This window comes from Mobula hypostoma, chromosome 4 (genome assembly GCF_963921235.1).
Source record: "Mobula hypostoma chromosome 4, sMobHyp1.1, whole genome shotgun sequence".
Classification (NCBI taxonomy): Eukaryota; Metazoa; Chordata; class Chondrichthyes; order Myliobatiformes; family Myliobatidae; genus Mobula; species Mobula hypostoma.
In genome coordinates, this window is record NC_086100.1 from 184,458,088 (window position 1) to 184,480,160 (window position 22,073).

Sequence of the window (22,073 nt, forward strand, 5' to 3'; positions counted from 1 at the left end):
ATGCAGCTGCTTAGCCCCTCACTAACAGCCACTGGACTCAGCAGTGAGGAGACCATCTTTCTCAAACTCCGTACATCTGGGGTCGGTATGACACCGACGGGAAGTCGGGATGTCTCAACCACCTAAACCCTGATCTGTGCGAATACTGTGTAAATACTGCCCCAATGTAATTAGCCGTTGGCAAGAAATAACAGATCGTACACTGCACACAATTATAAAGAAAGTATATTTACAAATTTCAGCTTTATCAAACAGTTAGTAGGAAAAAAGAAAAAAGTAAAGAGGGCTCATTACAATTAACTTAGTCCAAATGTGAACATAAGTTGGAGCTCATCTTGAAGTTGTCTTTAACTCACATGCTGGACCCATGGTACAGAGGAGATGTCAGGGGTAAGTTTTTTTTTATGCAGAGAGTGGTGAGTGCGTGGAATGGGCTGCCGGCAATGGTGGTGGAGACAGATACAATAGGGTCTTTTAAGAGACTCTTGGATAGGTACATGAAGCTTAGAAAAATAGAGGGTTATGGGTAACCCTAGGTAAGTTCTAAAGTAAGTACATGTTCGGCACAGCACTGTGGGCCGAAGGGCCTGTATTGTACAACACACATCAAAGTTGCTGGTGAACGCAGCAGGCCAGGCAGCATCTCTAGGAAGAGGTACAGTCGACGTTGAAACGTCGCCTGAATCGTCGACTGTACCTCTTCCTAGAGATGCTGCCTGGCCTGCTGCATTCACCAGCAACTTTGATGTGTGTTGCTTGAATTTCCAGCATCTGCAGAATTCCTGTTGTTTGGCGTGTATAGTACTGTAGGTTTTCTATGTTTCTATGTAAAGCACACACCACCTTCTGAATGTCACTCGAAATACATCTCAAATAAACAGGCTCCCCCACGGAAGCATTGTTCCTTCTTCCTTAAAGCCATTCATCTGCACAAAGCACCTTGTGCAAAAGGGACAGCAACCTCAATCATCTTCCCTCCTGTCTTTCCCCAGCTCCCGTCAAAAAGCCTTCTGCCCAGCATTCTCTCGAACGTTCTCCCAATTCCACCATCCTGATGGGCTGAGACAACATTCCTAAGTTAAACATAGCTCCTTATCTTTAGCTCACACCTAAGCATGCTAAAAGCAGAACAAACCGCTCTAACAGAACTGCAAAAATGAGATACTACAGCACAGCAGTAAAAATCTTAACTTGTGCATTACAAGTGTAACAGTTGCCTCTATGAGTTCAGCTGTGTAGATCAGAGCAATGACACCAACACTCAAGAAACAGCAAACAAGACTGAGGCCTCAAACACAAGAAATTAAGCAGATGCTGGAAATCCAAACCAATATACACAAAATGCTAGAGGAACTTAGCAGGTCAGGCAGCAACTATGGAAATGAATAAATAGTCAACGTTTCAAGCCAAGATACTTCTTCAGGACTGGAAAAGAAAGGGGAAGATGCCAGAATAAACGAGGTAGGGGAGGGGAAGGAGGATAGCAAGAAGCCAGGCAGGTAGGGAAGAAGAAGAGCTGGGACCTGATAAGAGAAAGTGGATCATAGAAGGGAAGGAGGAGAGGATCCATGGGGAGGTGATAGGCAGATGAGAAGAGCTATGAGGCCAGAGTGGGGAACAGAAGAAGGGAGGGGACGGGATTTTTTTTTAACTGAAAGGAAAAATTCATACTCATACCATCAGGTTGGAGGCTACCCAGATGGAATATAAGGTGTTGCCTGAGGGTGGTCTCATCTTGACACAAAAGGAAGCAATGGGCCAACATATCAGAATAGGAGTGGGAATCAGAATTACCCAAGTGTTTGGCCACTGGGAAGTTCCTTGATTATTTACTGTTTCATGATACAGGTGGTGGTTATTCAGCTTATTCAGTCTATGTTGGCTTCCAGCTGACCAATCCCACCCAGCAGTCCCACACCCCCATCTTCTTCTTATACCTTGGCCACATATTTCCTCTGACATAAATATCAAGTTCTTTTCATTCTTCTGCAATGCAAAGAGATAACTACATTAACCAATTAACCTACCTGTATGTCTTTGGGGCATGGGAGGAAACTGGAGCAACTGTGGAAACCCACATAGACACAGGGAGAATGGATAAACTCCACAAAGACAGCATCAATAGTCAGGATCAAATCTGCCTCCCTGAACCTTTAAAGCAGCTGCACTAATTGCTGCATATTTATGCCGCCTTTGCATTAGAGAACAACTTCAGCTAAATGTCTTTAGTTTTGGTTAGCTGTAACCAAATACTTCAATTATCTGGAAAGAAGGCTATGAAAATTCATGAAAATGTTGCCAGACTCAAGAGGAGAGGACTATATTTGTTGGAACATAGAAGGCTGAGGGGTGACTTTATAAACTATGAGGGTCATAGGTAGGGTGAATGGGTCAAATACAGGGAAGTGGAATTAGCACAGATAGATGTCTTGGTCAACATGGACAAGTTGAGCCAAAGAGCCTGTACCTATGATTTATCACGCTACAAGAAGTTCTGTAAGGTTGCAAGGCTGGAGCTCTGTCCTGCTCTGACCAAAGTACAGTCACACACCAGTTTGTGTACACCTGTCTGTGTAACTCCTGTCTTCAAGTGCTTGGCCAGATGATTTGTGCTTGTCTAGAGACTTCTCAATGCTGTGAGCAACTCTGCTTCAACCACTCTTTCAGGCAGTGTAGTCCAGGTGAAAAAAAATTCCCTGTAAAGTTCTACATACAAACAAAGACTACAAACCAATGAGTGTGTGAATGAGGGAGTGAATGAATGTGTAAAGGAGTGAGAGCAAGAAACCTTGAAAGTGAGTCCATAGGTCGTGGAATCTATTCAGAGTTGAGGTAAGTGAAGCTCTATTAGACCCATAGGGCCACAAAAGGCTTGTATGGCCAATGAGATAATGTCTGAGCCAACACAAGATGCTCAAGTTCAGGTTTAATTATCATTCAACCACAATCGTATATACGTGAAACAGCATTCTTCCAAAGTGCAAAACTCAGTACATACAGTCACACACAGCACTTTGCACATATAGTTATGATTGCACACGTATTTATATTAAAAAAATAGCCCAAGTCCCTGAGTGGCATGGTCTGAAGCTTGATGGTGCATGCCATGCTGCCTTGGAGCTATGCTTCTGCAAGACAAGTATGCAGCAGTTCCTCATCAAGTGCTAGTGCAGCTGCAGATGAATGCAATCCAGCTTGCCTTCGACCACGCGGATGCTAGAGAGCAGCACTGATGGGATGGGCCAGCTCACAATCCAAGCAGGGACTCCAGAGTGCCTCTCTCCCCCACACCACATCCGGCACCTCCTCCCCGGATGGCTGTAACAGAAGATGCCGTGGTATGGGGGCCTGGTCCCTGCAGCCCATAATCAAATTTGCAAGTTGAGCACAATACTGTACTCAACTGAAAGCCAGAGCAGAAATCTGAACTCATATTTTGCCCTCCTTGATCTTCAGACCCCGGATTAACAGCAGCAAACTAATTATATTAGGAATGAAAATTTTAATTCCACAGATGACTAAGAACATTTAATATTTATTTTAATCAGTATACTTCATATAGAATTGTTAAATCATATTCTTCGTAAATTAATTTTGATTATTTCAGTTAATGAAGAAATTGAACACTCAACTAAAGCAAATCCCACAGTCCTTCGAACTGCTACCTAGTGACATCTATTAGAAACTGCCCATGAGTGGGTGTCAGCTGACCATTAGTCTCAGTTTACTGCTTGCCACTCTTACGAGATACTGATAATTACGTCTGGATTTCGCAGACGCTGACAAAGTAACAGCTACCTTGAGAAAGGCTAGTCACAATAATCTTTCCATTATCTTGCGTGGATCTGAATAAAAATCAGAACTAGGTTTAATATTACTGCCATGTGTCATAAAATCTGAGGCAAGCATTGCAAAACTTTTGATTTTTTTTTCCATCACTGGTCACTGCTAGTTCTAAGTGCTCTCTGGGATTCAGTGGCAGTGAGCAGTCAACCACATTGAGGGATTCTCACATATTGGAAAAATAAAGCACAATTTACAGAACATCTACAACATTTTGCATAAAGTAGTGTATGAACTAAAACACTGAAGATTAAGGTTACTGCTAAAATGTAACAAATGCTTTCAAATAAAAGCTTTAAAGCACTGAATTCTGAAATAATCAGGAGGATGACAGTCCACGTGGAAAAAAAATCAGTTTATCAGGGCTAGGGAGATTGGTGATCAGTAATTATGATTTAGTACATTATTAAAAAGGCACATAAAATTTCATGAATAAACAAAAAAAGTTTTCAGGGATAGGATAGTCAAAAAGAGAATAGTTTGCATATATCCCAAGATCACGATGGATCACCAATTGCTGAAAATTCAACTGACCAGATGATCAGCTGCCGGACTGGCACGTTCTGCCACGGATCAGTGCATTCGGACCCGGGTCGGGTCGGTGGTCACACTTTACAGGACTGAGCAATAGCTTCACTCAATGATTCTGAAGCAGCTTCTCCCCTTCCACCATCAGATTTCAGAATGGTCCATTAACACAGTATTCCCTTCTTTTTGCATTATTTATTTTGTTTGTTATATTTAACATTGCATCTTTGCACTGTGTTGTTGCCGCAAAACAAATTGCATGTCATCTACATCAGTGATAACAAATCTGATTCCAATTCTCATTTCTTTCCCAGCATCTATGATGTGCCTATCCTATCTGTTTGTTTAAACCCACAATTTGTAGATTACCTTCTCCCCAGTGTTAACAATGGTTCCTTTAGCTATCTTTATCCCACAGGCTGGGATCTTTTCCAAATTCCTATCTTCATCTCAATGTCTTATTATCCTCAATCAAACTTCTGAGCACCTGCCGTAATACTCCCCTCACTTCTTAAGCAACTGCATTAAATATAAAAATACAAATTGAAGTTTCCTTTAGTACACATTACTGCCAAAAGTTCTTCAGTAACAAAAAATCATTTTGGCTCTGGTACTTACCAATTCTTCCTTTCTTATGGATGTGCCCAGGCATGATTCCAATTTTACACTCTCCAGGCTAACAAAAGAAAATGATTAAATATTGCCAAAGTTTACACACAGCAGTTAAAGTAGCAAAATATAAAGAATAAAAAATGTTTTAAACATTTAAGGGAGACAACAAAAACAACAAGAGAAAAACAAGTTAGCTAAACTAATTATAACAAGAGAGATATATGACAACCAGATACATAGCAACTTCAGAGTGAAGAACATGACAGTGTACTACACAGGGAAAGCAATTGTGTTTGTTCTAAGTACACAATGTCCTCTCCTTTGGGACGTGGGCACTGCTGGCAAAGCAACATTTGGGAATAACAGTATTTGTGACTCATCCCTTAATGTTCTAACAACTTTAATAACATAACACCACTGTTGGACAGGAATTCTGGAGTTACATGCAGGCCAGCTTAGAGAAGTTTGGTATAGTCTACCCCCACCACCCGAAGCTAGTTTGGGTTATATATATATAATTTATTTAGAATCTGAATCAGAATCATGTTTATTATCACTGGCATGTGACATGAAATTTGTTAACTTAGCAGCAGCAGTTCAATGCTATTTTATTTCCAAATACAGGTAAAAAAGATAAATTTATTAATTCTAACTCTCCATCATAGAATGCAAATAGGCAAAACTAGGATTCTTACCATTCCCTCCTGCTTCTAATTTACATGTTTGTGAGGGATTTGGGTTTGATGTTCCAGCTGCTGTTTTACGTGTGGACGATCTGTTAGTTCTTTTTGTACAAGGGAGGGAGTGTTTCTTTTTCCTTTTTGTGCGGGGCAGGGGATTATTGTCTTTTCTATCAACAACTCCCGTGGTTGTTCTGTATTTCGTGGCTATGTGGAGAAGACGAAAATCAGTGTATATACATACTTTGAAACTTTGTGTATGTCACATTTAAGTTAACAAAAATGCAACTGGAATGGTGGCCTTCATTACAAAGGGGGTGGAGTACAAAAGTAGGGAAGTCATGCTACCACTGTAAGACTTGATGAGCCCATACCTGGAACACTGCAATCAGTTTTGGTTTGTCTGAGGAGAGATACTTGCACTGAGAGAACAGGAATCAAATTTATTATCACTGACATGTGAGGTGATTTCTTTTTTGTTTTGAGGCAGAAGTATAGAAGTAGTTCAGAGAAGGTTCACTCAATAGATTGCTGAGAAGAAGGGAGTGTTTCATGAGGAAAGGTTGGGCAGAATGGAAGTGATCTTCTTTGAACACTAAAGATGCTGAGAGGGTACTTAGTCTTGTGGGAGAACTTCGAAAGGAGGATGTAGTTTTGGAATAAGTGGTCACCATTTTTAGGAGATAAGAAGGATTTTGTTTTCTTTCACTGCTGGAAGATGACAGCTTTTCGAGACTATATCCTAGAGAGCTGAGCCGAGTAAGTCATTGAATACATTCAGTACTGAGATAAACAAGGTTGACAGGAATGGGGAACAGGCAGGAAAGTGGAATTAAGACCAAGATTAAATAAGTTGTAATTCCAGGCAGAGCAGACCCCAGAGACTCTGCCAAGTCTGATCTCCTGTACCCATGCATGTTTCACAAATACTTTATGTCATTATTATCACACTAAAGTGGCAATCGATTACTTGGTAAAGACACTTACATTTATTACTCCTGGACAGTTGGGGCCAATGAGGCGGGTCTTACTCTGACGCAGTAGCCTATGTTTCACTTTTACCATGTCCTGCTGAGGAATGCCTTCAGTGATACAAACCACCAGTGGGATCTCGGCATCTATTGCTTCATGGATGGCAGCAGCTGCAAACGGAGGAGGGACGTAGATAACAGATGCATCGGCTCCTGTGCTTTCTTTCGCCTGAAGGTACAGACATCAGAGAAGTTCATTCTTGATGGGATTCCGTAAATTTGGGCTGCTAACCTTTTCATTTCTGATGGAACATATTGCGACAGGCAGAATGATCCAGGGTTTGCACATCACGGCAAGCTCCAATTCCCACACATCGGCATTAAAGACTGCCTGGTGAGAAAATACAAGGAAGAAAGCAACCACACCTACATCGTGCACAACCCCTGCTGACAAAATGACCAAACACCATGTCTTCAACAAGGAAACTGACATGAGATGCAATGGTTTATACTGGAGAATACACAAAATGCAAATAAGCCCATCCCAATACTTTTCAGTCTATGACAAAGCACAACATATACACTTGCAAGGAAAGCAAGTCTTAAAATGTTCAAATAACTTTAAAAATATACATTATGTGATGAGCTTAATGAAGTCTACTTACTAATGAATGGTGTTAATAGTAAGTGGATTTCATTAGTTGGCCAAAAAAATTGATTAGAGAAATTAGGCTTACAAGGGATCACAAAAGAAGGCAGATTAGTGGATTTTATTTTTTCATTATTTTTAGAGATATGGCACTGTAACAGGTTCTTCCATCCCAGTGAGCCCGTAGTGCCCAATTTCACCCATGTGAACAATTAACCTACTAACCTGTACACCCTTGGAATGTGGGAAGAAACTGGAGCATCCGGAGGAAACACATGTGGTCATGGGGAGAACGTAACAACTCCTTACAGACAGCGGCAGGAATTGAACCCAAATTTCACTAACCGCTGCTCTACCATGTTGCCCAATTTAAGCAGTAAGTTCCAGAAAATGGGGTTGAATTTATTGAAAACAAAGCTGCTTATAGTAGAGCAAAGGCAAAGGACATTAGCAAGAGACCCTTATCAGCCTTCATGTATTTCAGTACTTCTGAAGCTGGCTTTCCATTCTTCACCTCATCCAAAACACTGCTTGTATATCCATGCCTGTGATCCCTGTTGCACATTGTCAGCATCACTGAACTCCACCTAATTAAAACTCAGGTTCCTGTTTGAATCCTTCTCGCTGGCTTCCCTAGATTGAAAACCTTCATCCTGCCCCCAAAGATCTCTCAAATTCTGAACTCCCTACAATTCATGTTCTCAGTATTATTAATTTAATTATTTATTTATTACTATTGTGTTTATTTGCACAGTTTATCTTCTTTTGCACATTGGTTGTTTGTCAGTCTTTGTGTGTTTTTTCCTTGATTCTATTATACTTTTTTTTTACTGTGAATGAATTCAAGAAAATGAATCTCAGGGTAGTATTTGCTGACATATCTTCTAACAGGACGACGATCTTGTCATGGTTTGGAGGCTTGTGTGCCTCAATGACCCAGCAATGACTGGAGTCAGGGCTTTGTGTTTTGGCTCTCAGTAGGGTCATCCAAGCCAAGCAGAGGTAAAGGCCAGACTAAGAGCGGTTCACTGGTCTTCCAGGTTCAGGAGTTCAGCTCAGGGATAACAACCCTAACTTATAAGATAAAACTGTTATGGAAACAGCAATGAAGAATCCTTCTACATCAGAGTGCGATGGTATTTTTGAGTCTCCACCTGGGACTTCCACAGCTAACAGTAGTGTAAGATTCCTTCATTGACTCAGGCCTAGGGGGCTAGCGTCAGGCACAATGACGGACTCTTCACTTCTCCCTCTCCCTGATCAGTGTGTTCAGTTCATCTACATTAGCCGCGCCGCTGTCTTCTAGGAGCGTGTTGACCATAGTCTTGGGAGGGCACCCAGGGTTCATCCTCCCATACTTGGGCTCCCATATGATGACTAGGCTGGCAGGTAGCTCAGGGTGACGTAGACAGTGCCCCGCTAGTTGCAGTCTTCTCGCCTCGATTTTAGTGGTGAGCATCGGTAGGTTGTCATCGAGCTCGACATTCGTCATGTGCTGTTGCCAACTCACGTCAAGAGCCATCCGGAGCATTCGTGTATAGCAACCATCTAGAGACTTTCATATAGTCTTGGTGAGTGTCCATGTCTCGCATCCATACGTGAGAATGGACGCTATGACTGCTATGAAGATCCTCTTTTTAAGCCCTCTGGTCAGTTTCGATTTCCAGATTTCCTTCATGTCGTTCATAGCCCTCCACGCTAGCGCCTTCCGTATCTTTATGTCCTTCTCCAAACTCATCATTCTTGACCAAGGTACTTGTAGTCAAAGACTTTCGTAATGGTATCATTCTTTACAGTCTTGAGAGTACCTTCGTCGCAGTTAAACATCATGTACTCTGTCTTTTTAGTGTTTAGGTGAAGTCCAACTTTATTGCACTCAATTTCCACTTTTGTCAGTAGCTGCTGTGCTTCCTCCATCTGGTCAGAGAGTAGGACTATGTCATCTGCAAAATCGAGATCTATGAGCGTAACTGGTCTGACCCTTTTGGTTCATCCTGGTTTTATGGTAAAACCAAGCTTGTCATGATCTTTCGTAGTTCGACGTAGAGCGTAATCAAGGTCGATTATAAAGATGTAGGGTGCCAGAGTGTCTCCTTGCAGCACACCAGCTAGGAGATCAAACACTGCTGTTTCTCCGTCTGGTGATACAAAGATGAGATGAAGCTACTGGTATAATAAAGGAAGCCCTAAACACCACCAGAAATGGAGGGCCTTCATTGTTGAACTAAACGTCCGTGGTGTAATGGGCAGTAATAATGGTGACATTTACAGTATGTACTTTGATAATATATTTACTTGGATCTTTGAAGACCTCAACCTCAGCTCCCTTGTATTTGACTAACTACAGAGAGCTTGCTTTCAGTAAATTCAGCCCTTTTTTCTGGAAGACACAAGAGACTTTAGATGCTGGAATATGCAGCAACAAACATACTGCTGGGGAAATTCAGTGGGTTGAACAGTATCTGCAGGGAGTAAAGGAACCACTGATGCTCTCATGCAAGGTTTCAACCTGAACTGTTGACAATTCCTTTCCCAACAAGGATGCTATTCCACCAGCCGAGTTCAAAAAATCCTACTTGTTGCCAATTTTCTAGCTGTTTCACTGTAAAAGCCATCCTTTATGATTCTCTTTAAATCCCAACTTCTCCAATCATGTTTTTGACCAACTTATTTAACATCTCCTCTGGTTTGATTTCACCCTAATATTTGTGGTAATCATCTCTGAAGGGCTTTTGTGTAAATTGCTGATGTTGGAGAGTGCCTCAAACAAGAACTATCTGGTGGGGCGAGTTTTACTCAATTAGTTTACGCTGCAAATCTTGTGAGCTGCAGTTAACGGTTAAGATCATCACCACTATAACAACGTGAAAGCCTTTTGGTCATGGTACAAAAAAATACAATTGCTTTTTCTCCACAACTTCAGTCCAGTCGATTACTATCCCAAGGGGCAAAATAACTTTCATCACACTGGTAGTTGCTTTGCCTGTGGGATAAGTGATTATGTGAGATCTATTTAAATTAAAATGCTGCAGTGCTGTGTTATTAGTCAGTAAAACATGCTTGGCCATTAATGGCATGCTGTGGTAGCAATATATTTAAACAATGTTTTAAAATAGATTTTAAACCTGATTCTGAAATGGTGAAAAAATTCAAATTTTAAGATTTATGCAGATGCCATATTTACACCTCTCTAAAAGTAAAGCTTCAGCATGTAGACACTAGTTGCCAGGAGAAATCTGCATGACAAATGGTGATCGATTTTCTCATAATATTTTTGCTAATTATACTGAATCAGGGTTAATTCTCTTTAGTAAGAAGTCACCACTGAATACATAAAATTAACAGCACTTACCTCTCGAACTGTGTTGAAGACAGGCAAATTCAAGTGGCTTTTACCACCTTTCCCTGGTGAGACACCTCCTACTAAATTAGTGCCATAATCTAAAGCCTGCTGGCTGTGGAATGTTCCCTGTAATGTATGAAAAATAAGGAAAAATAAATCAACACGGAATGAAATAGCATCTTGAGGTAGAAACAATCTGCTGGAGGAATGCAGTGGGTGAAGCTGTATCTGTTTAAAGAAAAGGATTTCAAAAATAAATTTATTGGCAATAATACATATAATAATACAACAGTATAAAGCTCTTAGCATCATTTGGGCAATACCTTCAGTAACTTTAGCACATTTATTTTATACATTGCTTCATGACTACTTGTGGCCCCCACCAGGCGATGCACACTCTGTTGTTTGAAGGGCTTCCCAGGACTCAGTGCCTCAATGTCCAGTAGCAAAAGGAACTTTGACCGTGGTCCTTCCCCACAAAGTCTTTGCTCTGGCCAAATCAAGCTTCAGTGTGTATTCCTGGACCCTGAATCATGCCAGTTCGTAGCATTCCCTTACAGACATTCGCATTCTGCTGAATGACCAACATTTTAGGCACACCTAACAGTGCCTTTTACCAAACTGATAATCTCACTGTAGCACCTGATGTCCATCTCTTCACATGACCCTCTGAACAGCCCATAAACTAGTGTGAGCTCTGTTACACAACTGGGGGGGGGCAGGGAGGAGAGGGTGACAGAGGAGAGGGGGAGGGGAACAGGAAGGGGGATATCACAATGTTGATATCCTTCCATTTTCCTCACATTCTGTCCGAACGTCTCTCAAAAGTCTTTAAAGTATCTGTCTCTATCATCACCCCAGGCAGCGCATTTCAGACATCCACCACTCTTTGTGTAGAAAGTATGTCCCTCACATCTCACCTTAAATGCATGCCCTCTGCTATTAGACATTTCAGCCCAGAGCTCTGTTAATATGGCGGCATGCTCAGATGCAGCAGCCACTCCAGGTACAATCAAGGGTCTATTTGGTTCATCCTTTACATGTTTTTTATGATCACAAGTCTCTGCTAGATAGTAAGAACATCAAGTATTGCAAGACTATCCCATCAGCAAGTTGCTTGATAGTGATGGATCTGGACGTATTACATGTTGTTGTGTTATCACCTGGACTCATGTGCTGTTTTGCTGAGATGGTGCGCTGTGCAAGTGATTGCAACTGCAGTCTCTTGTGGTTGACATCTTGAAATATTAAGCATATGCCTCGCATACCCTGAAATTGCTCAATTATCTCCTCTATGGTATATCAAGCAGATTATCTGTCAGGCACAGGATTAAACTTGCCATGAGAAGTCAACATACAAGAAAGTCAATTCACTCAAGGAACAGAAACAGTTGAATGAGATGAAAAAAAAGTTCTCTGATCAGTGTGTGAATGGGAGCTATTAGAGAGTGAGAACATCGACAAAATAACATTGAGAAAAGAATGTAGAAGTCGTGAAATGCAGAGCAAAATATGCTCCCAGCAGGTCAGGCTGAACTTGTTCTCCAATCTCAGAAGCGGATAAAGAAGGTGGTAAAACAAACAAGCTAAGCCAATATCACATAAAGGTAATTGATACAGATAGAAATCAATTTAACCAACGTTTACTTTCAATAGAGTCCAAAAAGCAGCTCTGGTGTAACGAGCCCAATCACAATGGTCTACATCTACAATGAACTGCCGCTTCACACAGCCATCCACTCCATGCAACTGCATCCAATGGACACATTTCAGCCAGAGTGCCATAATAACAGGATGCAAAACAACATTACAGAGTCTGAAAGTAAACAGAACTAAAAGAATTAAATTACCTTTTAAATGCTCAAAGATATTGCTTAAATCACAAATCCATTCCCCCATTCTGGATCTCCTCTTACCCCTTCTCTTCTCCTTACGTATCACCTCTCTCTGGCACCCCTCTTCCTTTCCTTTCTCCCATGATCCACTCTCCTCTCCTACCATTTCCTTCTTCTTCAGTCCTTTATCTTTTCCACATATCACCTCCTAGCTTCTCACTCATCTCACCTCCCGCATCCGTCTATTTTCCCCTTTACCTGGCTTCACCCTACCACCTGCCAGCTTGTACTTCTTCCCCTCCCCCCAACTTCTTATTCTGCTTTCTCCCCACTCACCACCCCCGCCACCTTACTTTCCAGTACTAATGAATGGTTTCAGCCCGAAACATTTTCTTTATTCTGTTACGTGCTCAAGGAGCTCTGTTTTTTTTTGTGAGAATGATGTAATGGTCTTTTGGCGGTCACCTGATGTAATTTTCCCGCCGATGTGAGGTCACGTGATGACATGTGCACCATGGGTACATAAGGGTTGACCCCCAGATGACGCAGTTAGTTTTCAGTTTGTAAATTTCCAGGTAGAACGTGCTGTGCCTCCGTTTCTGTTGCGTGTTTGTTTTTGTGACGCAATTTCATTTTTAAAACGGAGTATTGCTTTCTATTGCAAGATACAATATTATTGGACTGGAAATTTTTGGCTAGATGTGCTGATTTACTCAATCTCAGTAGTAGAAGGGAGAGTGAAGACTTTATCGAAGTACAGAACTCGAAGGATCAAGAGGAGTTGGCATCGTTTGGCAGTTTAACAAAGGATCAACCTTATTGAGCCTTCGTTGAAGGAGTAGCGACCTGCATCGAGATAACTCTTGCCAAAAAGAGCAAGAGTTCATGCGAAGGTTTGCTCTCTCTAAAAGAATTTAAGGTCAGTTGGTCGAAACTGTTTATTTTACTGCCACGTGAATCCTGTGGACAGAACCAGCAGGAAAGTTGTGTCTGTGAAGAAATCCTTCTCCAGAGGAGTCTCTCCCAGTTGAACGTATAAATCTGTTGGACTTTTGAATTTACCATTTTAAGAACTGTATCTGACCGTATCGCTTTAAGAACTGTTTTCGCATTTAACGCTTTAAGAACCTGTGCCAAGTGACGATTTGTTGAATGGCTGCATAACGGTTAACTTCCAGTTAAAGCTTTCATTCGTTTTTTCCTTATCGTTTATCCGTGTTTAATAAATGTTTGGTTGTTTTTATATAACCTGTCTCGATTGATATTCATTGTTGCCGGCTACGTAACAATTCATTTCTACAACATTTTGTGTGTGTTACTTAAAAAAAAACTTTTAACAAGATAACATTTAACATACACAGTACAGATTCAGAATTAGGTTTAATATCACTGGCATATGTCGAGAAATTTGTTAACTTTCCAGCAGCAGTACAATGCAATACATAATGAATATTAAAAAACTGTACTACAGTAGGTATATATATGTATATTAAACAGTTAAATGAAAATAAGTAGTGCAAAAACAAGTATTTTTAGTGAGTTAGTGTTCATGGGTTCAATGTCCATTTAGAAATCAGATGGCAGAGGGGAAGAAGCTGTTCCTGAATTACTGAGTGTGTGTACCTTCAGATTTCTGTAACTCCTCCCTGACGGCAACAATGAGAAGAAGAAAGCGTGAATAAAACTTACAGCATAAAGAATCAACCTCCTAGAAACTAATGCCTGGGTTATACACAGCATTTATAATTCAATTATGGGAAAAAATATGAGCAACACACATCAAAGTTGCTGGTGAACGCAGCAGGCCAGGCAGCATCTCTAGGAAGAGGTACAGTCGAAGTTTCGGGCCGAGACCCTTTGTCAGGACTAACTGAAGGAAGAGCTAGTAAGAGATTTAAAAGTGGGAGGGGGAGGGGGAGATCCAAAATGATAGGAGAAGACAGGAGGGGGAGGGATGGAGCCAAGAGCTGGACAGGTGATTGGCAAAGGGGATACGAGAGGATCATGGGACAGGAGGCCCAGGGAGAAAGAAAAGGAGGAGGGGGGGAAAACCCAGAGGTTGGGCGAGGGGTATAGTCAGAGGGACAGAGGGAGAAAAAGGAGAGAAAGAGAAAGAACGTGTATATATAAATAAATAACAAATGAAATAAATAACAGCTCTCATATCCCTTTTGCCAATTAACTGACCAGCTCTTGGCTCCATCCCTCCCCCTCCTGTATTCTCCTATCATTTTAGACCTCCCCCTCCCCCGCCCACTTTCAAATCTCTTACTAGCTCTTCCTTCAGTTAGTCCTAACGAAGGGTCTCGGCCCGAAACGTCGACTGTACCTCTTCCTAGAGATGCTGTCTGGCCTGCTGCGTTCACCAGCAAATTTGATGTGTGTTGCTTGAATTTCCAGCATCTGCAGAATTCCTCGTGTTTGCTATGGGAAAAAAATATGTTAGCTTTCAGTATTGCTCTAAGGGAAACTGTATAACCACCTAAAAGGCAAAGGTTATATCTAAGCTGAGAAGAGAATGATTTACCATCTGATAGATTTAATGCTCTGGAGCCCCAAATAAATAGATTTGCTTTGTATTAAAATAAAGCAGGTTAACCTGTTTCAGATTTCTAACATCTGCAGTTTCTTAAGTTTCATTGTATTAAAAGTTTTCTTAAACTTTGATGCAATTCTACTTTTTGCAGTTTTGCCAAGATTTTTGAATTGAAATCTAAATCCCTCACCTACAATCCTCAAGCCTACTCAGCAACAAATATAGCAATTAATGAAGTTATTTGCAAGTCTAATCACAGAAGGAATTAATTATCTACCATACCAAAAGAGAGTATCACAAATTCTTAAATTCTGATAACCAAGGTCAATGTAGAAGACTGAAGGTATAAAGATTAGATTTATTTGTCACATGTACATCAAAACATCCAGTGAAATGGGTTGCTTGCTTCGGAGATGTTCTGGGGGTAGCACGCAAGTGTTGCGCACTTCTGGTACTAACACTACATGCTCACCATTTACTAACCCTAATGTGTACATCTTTGGACTGTGGGAGAAAAACCAGAGCACCTGGAGGAAACCCTATGCTGTCACAAGGAGAACTTGCAAACTCCTTACAGTGCTGGAAACCGAACCCCGATCTTACAGCTGGCAACTGCAAAGCACTGCACTAACCGCTACACTACCGTGCCTCCCTACTTAACTCCATTGAACAATTGTTCAAAAATGATAAATTACTAATCACCTGCAGAAGTGACATGGAAAAGAATGAAAGGAATACAAATGCACAAATCTGGATAATCTTTTAATACTAAAATGGATAGATAAATATTATCATTTTGCTCCACACCTCATGTTCCTCTTCAGTTCACACACACTGAAAGGTGGATAAATGATTTTATGCCAAATCCATAAATCTGTCACAGGATCCAGAGCAGAACAGCAAACTCACAGAGATGATTACAACGCAAAAAAAAAGTGAAAAAGAATGCTCAAAGAGGAAAAGCAATGTCAAAGCACTGTGCTCTAATATTAGACAGAAAATAAAAGTGAGCAGGAATTTGAATTTAATAGAAAAGCTTTAAAAGTGTCCTACACCTGTTGGCAGAAAGTTCAGTAACCATAGATGCTATCTGTCCTACTAATTAGTGGCAGCAATGCTTTAAAACTTAACAATTGTGCACCCAATATGCATAAACTATTCTGTGTTCTACCTCAGGGGTCCCCAACCTTTTTTGCACTGCGGACCGGTTTAATATTGACAATATTCTTGCGGACCAGCCAACCCGGGGAGTGGTAGGGTTGCCAACGGACAAGAGTAGCAGTCAAATAGGTTGGGTTACCCCCAGAAAGACTATAATGACCATGAAGCCTTGCACGGGCACCAGTGCACATGCGTGTACCTGCCATTTTTTTTCTGCAAATCGTTTTTGGCGATTCTGTTCGGGGTGGGGGGGGGTGTTAATCACGACCGGAATACAGGCGCTAAGTGGCTAATACACTCAATTTCGTTTCTAAAACGGTTTATCTAACGAATTTAATATTAAACACACAGCGCATATTTTCCTCGCATGAATATAGTGATAAGTCAATTATCAGGGGAGGACAGGGGAGCTTGAAGTAAGTGTTGAATGAACTTCCAGAAGAAGTGGCAGAAGCAGGTTCGATACTATCACTTAAAGAAAAATTGGATAGGTATATGGACAGGAAAGGAATGGAGGGTAATGGGCTGAGTGCAGGTCGGTGGGACTAGGTGGGAGTAGCATTTGGCATGGACTAGAAGGGCCGAGATGGCCTGTTTCTGTGCTGTAATTGTTATATGGTTATATAAGTCACTTATAAGTCAATAGCAACATAACATTTTAAGTAACGTTTGGATATTAAACACACAGCACATATTTTCCCCATATGAACATAAGATAATTGCAACACACCAATATCACTGAATCAGTGGGAGCCCTGGGCTTGTTTCCCTGCAACAACACGGTCCTATCGAGGGGTGATGGGAGACAGCGATACTCAAAGGGGGTTCCTTATGTCCAGTCTATTCCGCAATTTAGTTTTTGTTACATTCATTGCAGAGATATGTTGGAAATAGAAGCAACGTTTTCAGCGCTTTCGTGGCTATCTGAGGATATTTAGCCTTGACCTTGATCCAGAATGCCGGCAGAGATGTTATGTCAAACATACTTTTCAGCCCGCTGTCATTTGCAAGCTCGAGGAGTTGATCTTCTTCCCGCACTGATATGGATGACACGCGGGTAATGACCTCGCATGCATAATGGCTCAACAATGCGTGTCTCAGGGAATGAGGAAAGGTGCAGCTGACTCCTATTGCCAAATCATATCGTTTCCTCGCAGCCCGGTAGCACATGCTTTGCGGCCCGGTGGTTGGGGACCACTGTTCTACCTTGCTAGTTCAACGTCTATGGTTTAGCTTTCCACAGAGATTATTTGTACCTCAAAAATCCATCGGTTCTCTCAGATCCAACCAGACTATGTTCTGCTACAAACAGACAACAGGCCACAGCATACTTACAAAGTTGGCAAATCCATTCTGAATGGCAGGCATTCAATTCTGATCATGCCTAGAACAGAGACAGAACCAAATCTAGTAGCCCCTCAAAACTGGGGTTTTCCCAACTACATTCCAACAATGAATTTTTCATGGTGTCCAGCAGGGAGACTGTAATTCTCCTCAAAAAAACTAAGTGCCTTCGAGTGGATTAGGTACTTTGGAAATCTACCAGATCCACTCAAAAGCAAGTTCACTTATTTCAATAGAAAAGAACTACTTCAACGGACAAGGGTAAACAGTGGACAATTTACAATCATGTGTTTACCTGCTGATGCAAAAGTACCTCTGAATAATGAAAGTTTTAAGTCTCGTATTTTTAATTGATTTGTTGATTTACAGCTGTCATCAATCTTCAAATGTTTCACACTGTAATCAGCACGGGACAATTGGGCTGAAGGGACTGTTTCTTTGTCGTATTATTCTATGAGGAATCTATGAGGCGTCAAAGGTTCATTTATTATCTAAGTATACAACTTGAAGTTATTCTTCTCCAGGTAGCCATGAAACCAAGAAAGAAAAGAAAGGCAACATGATCATCAATCCCCAAAATTCTCCCTCCCCACACACAAAAAAACCTAACAAAATGGAACAAGCACATTGATTCCCAAATCGCTTCTCCCACACAAAAAAAATGAACAAAATGGATCAAGCACATTGATTCCCCAAAATACCTTCTCCCGCACAAAAAAAATGAACAAAACAGAACAGGCACATCAATCCCCAAATCCCTCTTCCTGCACACAAAAAAAACAAGAAAGATCAGGTGAAAAATACAGTATATAAAAAACTATAAGACTGAAAAGGCTATAGTCCAAGTCCACATCCAAAATGCAGAAAACCTGAGCAACATTCTCTGGGCTCAGTGGCAGACCTTTCCTCTCCATAGCAGAGCCATTGAAAGAATATATGACCTGCTGAATATTTGCTCTATTCTCTCTTGTTATTCAATGTCATTCAGAATTAATTCAATAATGGAAGAGTAGAAGAAAACTAAAAGAAAGAATTTCCACGTGGGAATTATTTTTCTTATTTGTAACAAAAGTTCCTTTTGTCAACAATTCCACAGAAGTTCACAGTGATAGATGACCCAGTCTCCATGACAACCCAAAATTCAAAGTTCAAACTACATTTATTATCAATGTACATTTATGTCACCATATACAACACTGAGATTAATTTTAACCATATAACAATTGCAGCACGGAAATAGGCCATCTCGGCCCTTCTAGTCCATGCCGAACTCTTACTCTCACCTAGTCCCACCGACCCGCACTCAGCCCATAACCCTCCATTCCTTTCCTGTCCATATAGTTGTCCAATTTAACTTTAAATGACAACATCGAACCTGCCTCAACCACTTCTGCTGGAAGCTCGTTCCACACAGCTACCACCCTCTGACTAAACAAGTTACCGCTCATGCTACCCCTAAACTTTTGTCCTTAAACTCTCAACTCATGTCCTCTTGTTTGAATCTCCCTCACTCTCAATGGAAAAAGCCTATCCACGTCAACTGTATCTATCCCCCTCATAATTTTAAATACCTCTATTAAGTCCCCCTCAACCTTCTGCGTTCCAAAGAATAAAGACCCAACTTGTTCAACCTTCCGCTGTAACTTAGGTGATGAAACCCAGGTAACATTCTAGTAAATCTTCTCTGTACTCTCTCTATTTTGTTGACATCTTTCCTATAATTTGGTGACCAAAACTGTATACAATACTCCAAATGTGGCCTCACCAATGCCTCGTACAATTTCAAACAATTTTCTTGTGGGCCTTCAGAGTAACACAGTAGAATCAATGGAAGATTGCCCCCAACCTGACAGAAAACAACCAATATAGAAATAAATAATAAACTGCAAATACTGAAAGAAAGAAACAATAAACAATAATAATAAGTAAGCAATAAATATTGAGAATATGAGATAAAAAGTCCTCCAAACTGAGTCTGTAGACTGTGGGAAAAGCTCAGTGATGGACCGAGTAAAGTTAGCCCCACTGGTTCAAAAGACTGATGGTTGAGGGATAATAACTGTTTCTGAACCTAGTGGTGCAGGTCCTGAGTCTCCTGTACCTTCTTCCTGATGGCAGCAGCAAGAAAAGAGCATAGTTTGGGTGGTGGGGGTCCCTGACGATGGATGCTGCTTTCCTGCGCCAGCACTCCATGTAAAGTTGCTCAATGGGTACAGCCCAGTCTATTACGAGTAGAACCCTTGATAGATTGGGGCGTATCCTCTACTTTTTGAAGATCCCCTAATGAGGACTGGCTCATGGACCTCTGGTTTTCTCCTCCTGAAGTCAATAATCATCCTCTTGGTCTTACTGACATTCAGTGAGAGGCTGTTGTTGTGGCACCACTCAGGCAGATTTTCAATCTGCCTCCTATATGCAGATTCATCACCACCTTTGATTCAGCCAACGACAGCGGAATCATCAGCAAACCGAAATACGGTATTGGAGCTGCATTTATCCTCACACACTTAAGTATAAAGTGAGAAGAGTAGGAGGCTAAGCACACAGTTTTGTGGTGCACCTGTGCTGAGGGAGATTGTGGTGGATATGTTGTTGCCAATCCTAACTGACTGGGGTCTGCAACTGAGCAAACCTAGGATCCAGTTGCACAAGGAGATATTGAGGGCAAAGACTTGAACCTATTGATTAGTTTTGAGGGGTGATGGCATTGAATGCTGATCTGTACTGAATGAGGAGCATTCTGATGTATGCATTTTCACTGTCCAGATGATCCAGGATTAAGTGAAGAGCCAATGAAATGGCATTCTCTGATGACCAGTTGTGACAATGGGCAAATTGGAATGGATCCAAGTCACTTCTCAGGCAGGAGTTGATATGTCTCATCACCAACCTCTGAAAGCACCTCATTACAGTGCATACAAGTGTAACTGGACAATAGGGAATGACGAAGATTACCATCTTCTTCTTAGGGATCAGTGTAATTGAAGCCTACTTGAAGCAGGTGGGTATCTCAGACTGCCAAAGTGAGAGGTTAAAGATCTCAGTGAACACTCCAACCATTTGCTCAGCACAGGTCTTTAGAACTTGGCTAGGTCCCCATCCAAGCTGGATGCTTTCTATGGGTTCACTTTCCTGAAGGATGCTCTCATATTGACCGCAAAGACTGAAATCACAGATCATCAGGGGCCTGTGAGTTTGTGAAGGTGCCTCCATGTTTTGATGGTCAAAGTGAGCATAAAAGACATTCAGTTTATCTGGGAGTGAAGGCCTGTTGTCACCTATATTGCCTGTTGCCCAGTTACACTTATATGCACTGTGATGAAGTGCTTTCAGAGGCTGGTGACAAAACATTCAACTCCGGCCTGAGAAGCAACTTGAATCCACCCCAATTTGTATATTGTCACAACAGGTCATCAGAGAATGATAACATTCAAGCCCTGCCACGGCGTTTGAGTAACCTTCAGTGATTCAATTTGGTCCAGAATTGCCACTTTGTATGTAAGACTGCTTGCCGAAGATCGTACCTGGCCCTCTTGTACTTAACTTGGTAGCCAGACCTGAATGCCACTGCTCTGGCCCTCAGCAAATTGCGGACCTCATGATTCATCCGGGGCTTCTGGCTGGGAAGACTGAATGATTTTGGAGGGACATACTCATCTATGAATGTTTTTATAAAGTCTGTGACAACCACAGTGTATTGGTTCAGATCCTCTGACGAGTCCTTGACCAACTTAAACAACCCCAGAGCCACCCCTCTGCCTCCAGCAATCACTTTTTTGTTGTGCTTATCTCTGAAGCCTTGCTCTTTAACTTCTGCCTGTATGCAGGTAGGAGGAGGAGGAAGACAGCTAAGTGAGGCCTCGGACATCCTAAGTGAGACTCATGACAACCAGTTATCAAGAAACATGGGCTGGCTGCACTTTACCGTCCATAATGTGGCAATCCCTTTTCCGAGGAGCCACAGAACACCAACAGACAGAAATGAAAAAAAAAAATGCCAGACAGGAGCAAAATCTGTTTTATATTTAATATGTGTTACATACTGATGGTTTACGACAAAAGCTTCAACCCTTTGCTGGAACAGCTCAGTATTGATACTAAATTTTCAGTACAAATACTTCTCACTCTGAAAAATTCAAAACTGATGAAAAGAAAATACTTTTTAAAAAAAAGCACATCAGGCCATATTCCGTCCATAGAGAGATAAGCACAAATCCTTCACTGAAACAGTGTGAGAGACCAAATCCAACTGGAAGCTCAGCGCTCTTCTTGTTGCTTGAATGAAGGTACTTCACAACACGGTTACCCAACCTGCTTTAGGTTACACCATTTACAGGTGAGCACACTGTAAGCACCAGACTAATGGACTAAATCAGAAGAGCAAGTTGTTTCACCTGAATAGCTGGCCAATCGCCAAGAAGTGATGGAAGGAGGTGAATAGTGAGCTGGCATTGGAGAGGGTCCAGTGGTGGTTCATGAAAATGATCTCAAGAATGAAAGATTTAACGCATGAGAAATGTCTGATGGCTCTGGGCCTGTACTCAGCGAAGTTTAGAAGAATGAGGGGGGAT

The 22,073-nt window shown here is 41.4% G+C and overlaps 1 protein-coding gene across 2 annotated transcripts in view; it reads right to left on the reverse strand.

Moving 5' to 3' along the window:
- The window catches only part of suclg1 (succinate-CoA ligase GDP/ADP-forming subunit alph), a 99,517-nt gene that overhangs the window by 44,408 nt on the left and 33,036 nt on the right, over positions 1–22,073 (reverse strand). For both annotated transcript variants that reach the window (XM_063047113.1, XM_063047112.1), the window contains exons 3-5: positions 10,636–10,752; positions 6,651–6,863; positions 4,990–5,047 (exon numbers count right to left, since the gene is read on the reverse strand). In XM_063047113.1, coding sequence (XP_062903183.1) covers positions 4,990–5,047; positions 6,651–6,863; positions 10,636–10,752 — 388 coding nt within the window. The remainder of the gene's footprint in view (positions 1–4,989; positions 5,048–6,650; positions 6,864–10,635; positions 10,753–22,073) is intronic.